Source organism: Thamnophis elegans, chromosome 13 (assembly GCF_009769535.1).
Source record: "Thamnophis elegans isolate rThaEle1 chromosome 13, rThaEle1.pri, whole genome shotgun sequence".
Taxonomy (NCBI): Eukaryota; Metazoa; Chordata; class Lepidosauria; order Squamata; family Colubridae; genus Thamnophis; species Thamnophis elegans.
The window spans coordinates 7,882,820-7,887,380 of NC_045553.1; the positions used below are offsets into that span (position 1 = coordinate 7,882,820).

Here is a 4,561-nt window from a genome sequence, read left to right on the forward strand (position 1 = left end):
GCATCAGCTCTTCATCATGGCCTGGTCTCTCCTCTTGGCCTTCTTCTTCTTATGGTGCCCAGGTAATTTAGGAAGAATTCTCACCTGTGGGTTCATCTGATTTGGTTTGGAAAGCATCAGCTAAAAGGTTGAACTGTGGTTTGAGCCTGATATGAAAGCCAAACCTTCCATGCCTTCCAATCAATTGAAATTGGGTGATGTTTGGATTTCAATCAGAGCAGCTCTTCCAAAGATACTCCAAGAGTGGGTCTATAGAGTATCCACCTTCATTCTCTTCCCTTTTTTACTTTCAGGAGCCAATTCACAGTATACCTTGACTCAACCTGCCGCACAATCGTTTCCTCTGAGACAATCAGCAAAGATCTCATGTACCATGAGCCGAGACAGCCAAGTGGGCAGCTATTACATATCTTGGTACCAACAGAAGGCTGGAGAGAGCCCCAAATACCTTCTCTATAATACTGGCACGAACGGCCGGTTCACCGGGTCCAAGGACACCTCGGCCAATGCAGCCTATTTAACCATTACAAACCTCCAGGCTGAGGATGAGGCCGATTACTATTGTGGTGGTGATTACGGCAGTGGCGGCAACTACTGGTATCCACAATGTTACACTCACATGCAGAAGTGAGACAAAAACCTCTCCTTCTGCTTACTTGCAAACACTTCCTTCCTCCCCTTAGTGAACCATCAGCCTTGGCTGGGAAATAATGACACAGATAATACTTAAGAACAGACTCAGTTCTTCTCTCAGATATATTTATTGCTAAGCATAAATATCTTCTCCTGCATCACTTTTGAGAAAAATGAAAAATTTCAAGGGATAAATTTGCAATCTTCATCATGGTTGCAATTAAAAAAACATTGTATCGATTACATTTTTACTCCTCCCCCCCCCTTGACTGAAATTTGAAAATATATCACATGTTTTTCCTAGAAAGGAAAATAAAAGTTGGCTGGTCTGGAATTCTTTATGGGAATGCAATTCAACTACCAAAAGGACTCCAGTTTAGGAAGCAAATCTAATGAAGAATTGAATTTGAAGCAAGAATCACAATTTAAAATATGGATTTGTAGCAAACCCCAATATTAGATATGTTTCTTTGTATTTGTTGTTGTTTTGTTGCCTTTATAATCCATATTTCAATTATATGTTTGATTTCCAAGAGAAAACCAGTGGGATTTCTATTTGGACCATTCAAAAGCAGAAGTAAAGGTAAATGTAGCTGAGAGAGATTGTGAGGACCAAAGTCACCCAGGGGGTTTCTGTGGTTGAACCTGAAGCGATCTCTATGACCTTAACCACTATTTGGCACTTAACTATTCAAAATCTGTGGTGTTATTGGACATGCTGCTTCTCTGACCTTTGAAAAGAGCCAACTCCTTCCCCTTTAAAAAACCCCTTTTGAAAAGACGAGAGAGTCTCTCTCAACAGAGATTTGGCCATGTGGAGGAGCTCTTGCTACATTTTTCAAATATTTTCTGAGAAGAGAAAATATAATATTGAAATTGAATATTTAAACTGAAACCGAGTTCAGTTTGGACAATGATTTTTACCAGAAATCCTAATTTCTCAGGGATTCTAGAATTTAGATGAGACACTTTCTTACGTTCTCTTTCACTCACCTCTTTCCCTGAATAATTCATTGGCTGTCTTAAGACAAAACATTTCACTAAACTCTGTTCAGAACCAAATGGCTGCATGCAAACAACATGCTAAGGAAATCCATCCAAGCTTCAATAGTACTTATGAATGAGCAAATACAGTTGGATGTATGCAAATTGTCTACGGCAAATCTTTGCAGGATTTCTCCTTTGACTGGGGTGGACAACAGCTGAATATGCATCAATTGTGAACAACCCAGGCCCCAAAATCAATCCTTTATATCCATAAACTACTAACAAGATGCAAACTGAATTTGCATAAAGGGGGGAGGACATAAATTCTTGGGGGTTTAAAGGGGCTATAGCAGCATCCCAATCTGAGTTTCCCAAAAAGGTCAGCTCTTCATCATGGCCTCGTCTCTGCTCTTGGCTTTCTTCTTCTTATGGTGCCCAGGTAATTTAGGAAGAATTCTCACCTCTGAATTCCTGTGATGGCTTGGTAACCATCAGGCTCAAGCTGTAATGATGGTTTGATCATGATATCAAAGCCACCCCCTTCCATACCTTCCAACCCATCGGAATTCAGTGATGCCTGGATTTCAATCAGAGCAGCTCTTCCAAAGATACTCCAAGAGTGGATCTATAGAGTTTACACCTTCATTCTCATCCCTTTTTTTTTTATTTTCAGGAGCCAACTCACAGATTACCTTGACTCAACCTGAGGCACAATCGTTTCCCCCGGGACAACCAGCAAAGATCTCGTGTACCATGAGCCGAGACAGCCAAGTGGGCAGCTATTACATATCTTGGTACCAACAGAAGGCTGGAGAGAGCCCCAAATACCTCTTCTGTTGTAGCAACAGCAACGGCCGATTCAAAGGGTCCAAGGACACCTCGGCCAATGTAGCCTATTTAACCATTACAAACCTCCAGGCTGAGGATGAGGCTGATTACTATTGTGGTGGCTATTACAATGATGGCAGAAACTATTGGTATCCACGGTGATAAACTCACATGCAGAAGTGAGACAAAAACCTCCCCTTGTGCTTACTTGCGAAGACTTTCTTCCTCCCCTTAGTCAACCATCAGCCTTGGCTGGGACATTCTGTCACAGTTAATAATTAAAGTGAAGACTCAGTTCTTCTCTCAGCCTTGCTAAGTATAAGAACCTTGTCCTGCTTCATCTTGAAATAAAGAGGAATAAATTCTCAATCTTCATAAAGGTTGCAATAAAGAGTATTGCCCACAGTAACGTCTTCACATTGTTTTTTCCCCTTTTGATTCAAATTTGGAAATTGATATTTCTCATGGGAAAGAAGCTAAAAGGAGGCTGATCTGGGAAGGCTTTTCTTCCAAGGGCTTAGAATGGAAGGGAATGGAATGAAACCATGGGATGGGATTGGATGAGATTGGATGAGATGGAATGGAATGGAATAGAAATAGAATAGGAGGGGACAGAAGAAGAAATGATAGGAGAGGAGAGGACAGGAGGGAAGAGAAGAGGAGAGGAGAAAATAGGAATAGGAATAGAACAGAACTTAGACTTGTATACCACTTCATAGTGCTTTGCATCTCTTTCTAAACAGTTCACACAGTCAGATTCTTGCCCCCAACAATCTGGGTCCTCATGTTACCGACCTCGGAAGGATGGAAGGCTGAGTCTACCTTGAGCCCATCAGGATTGAACTCCCCACTGTGGGCAGAGTCAGCCTGCAATAGGCACTCCACCGCCATGACTCTTCTACTCCTACACCACCTATTTCAAAGCAAATGCTTTGCATCTGAGGGGTTGGTCCCAAGACTTTGCGACGTATAAAAGGGAAAGCACAAGAGTTGGAGCAGATGAGCTTTTATTTGCCCTCAAAAGGAAAATACACCAGAATTCTCATCATGTTCTGGGCTTCCTTCCTTCTCTTATTGCTGGTCAACTCCTCAGGTACTATAAAAGGAGAGAGGTCGTTGGTTAGATGTTTCATCAATTGAAAATGTTCTTTTGCACAAGACATTATTTATCTCTTCATTTCTTTGCACAGGATCCTTTGCCCAGTATGTCCTGACCCAGCCGGCATCCATGTCTGTCTCCCTGGGGCAGAATGAAAGGATCACTTGTTCAGCAAGCAACATTGAAAGGAAGGATGTTCACTGGTACCAGCAGAAGCCTGGAGATCCTCCTGTTCTGATTATATATGATGATAGTGAAAGACCCACAGGGATCTCAGACCGATTCTCCGGCACCAACTCGGGAAACACGGCCACCCTGAGCATCTCCGGGGCCCAAGCACAGGATGAGGCAGTATATTACTGTCAGGTGTGGGACAGTGATCAGTGCACAGTGATACAAACTAAAGGGGAAGTGCAGCAAAAACTGCTTCTGAGGCATTCAACCATCTGGACTGGCTTGGAGAAGCTCAACCATCCCCAACAAGGAAGATCTCCCTGTTCCAAAGGGGGAGGGATGCCGAGCTAAGAATCTCTCAGGGTTGAGGTCTACATTATGGATTCCTCACCTCCAAGACCGGTCATCTTCCCATGATTCTCCCCTCCCTTTCCACTTTCTCAGATGCAACCAGATGTTTCTTGACTTGGGCGTTGTCTTGAGGAAGGCAGGAGAACCTTCCGACTTTTGAGGTGTAGTCCAATGGGAATGATGCACCTTAGGCAGGAAAATATTCCTTTCCGGGCATTCCACTTCCCATTTGGGCCCCTCTAGTTGCTCCAGAGGATCCAGGTGTCTGCAACATCTCTTGAATTCTGCAGCAGAGCCATAAGGGCAAGCATCCCCGTAACTTCCTCCAGCCCAGTTTCGCTTCTTCTCACTCTGCTTGGCCACCCACCTGTTGCAACGGAAGAGAACACCTGAAATTGTTTTTTTGGTTGCATGTCTACATGTCTGCAAGCAAAAGTAGGGGGAGGAAGGTGTTAAATATCCGTGGGGAACACCCTATTCAGAAAGATC

General features: G+C 43.3%; 1 protein-coding gene and 1 gene segment (V, D, J or C); both read left to right on the top strand.

Moving 5' to 3' along the window:
• On the top strand, positions 1–2,610 carry LOC116516782 (immunoglobulin iota chain-like). Its single transcript, XM_032229416.1, has 4 exons — positions 1–62; positions 294–627; positions 1,168–1,250; positions 2,294–2,610. The coding sequence occupies exons 1-4, from the start codon at positions 17–19 to the stop codon at positions 2,608–2,610; spliced, it is 780 nt and encodes a 259-aa protein (XP_032085307.1). The 5' UTR covers positions 1–16.
• An 848-nt stretch (positions 2,611–3,458) lies between these two features.
• LOC116516783 lies at positions 3,459–4,072 on the top strand. The segment is given in 2 exon segments: positions 3,459–3,541; positions 3,639–4,072. Coding segments are annotated over 2 exon segments (480 nt in total).
• Positions 4,073–4,561: the final 489 nt, after the last annotated feature.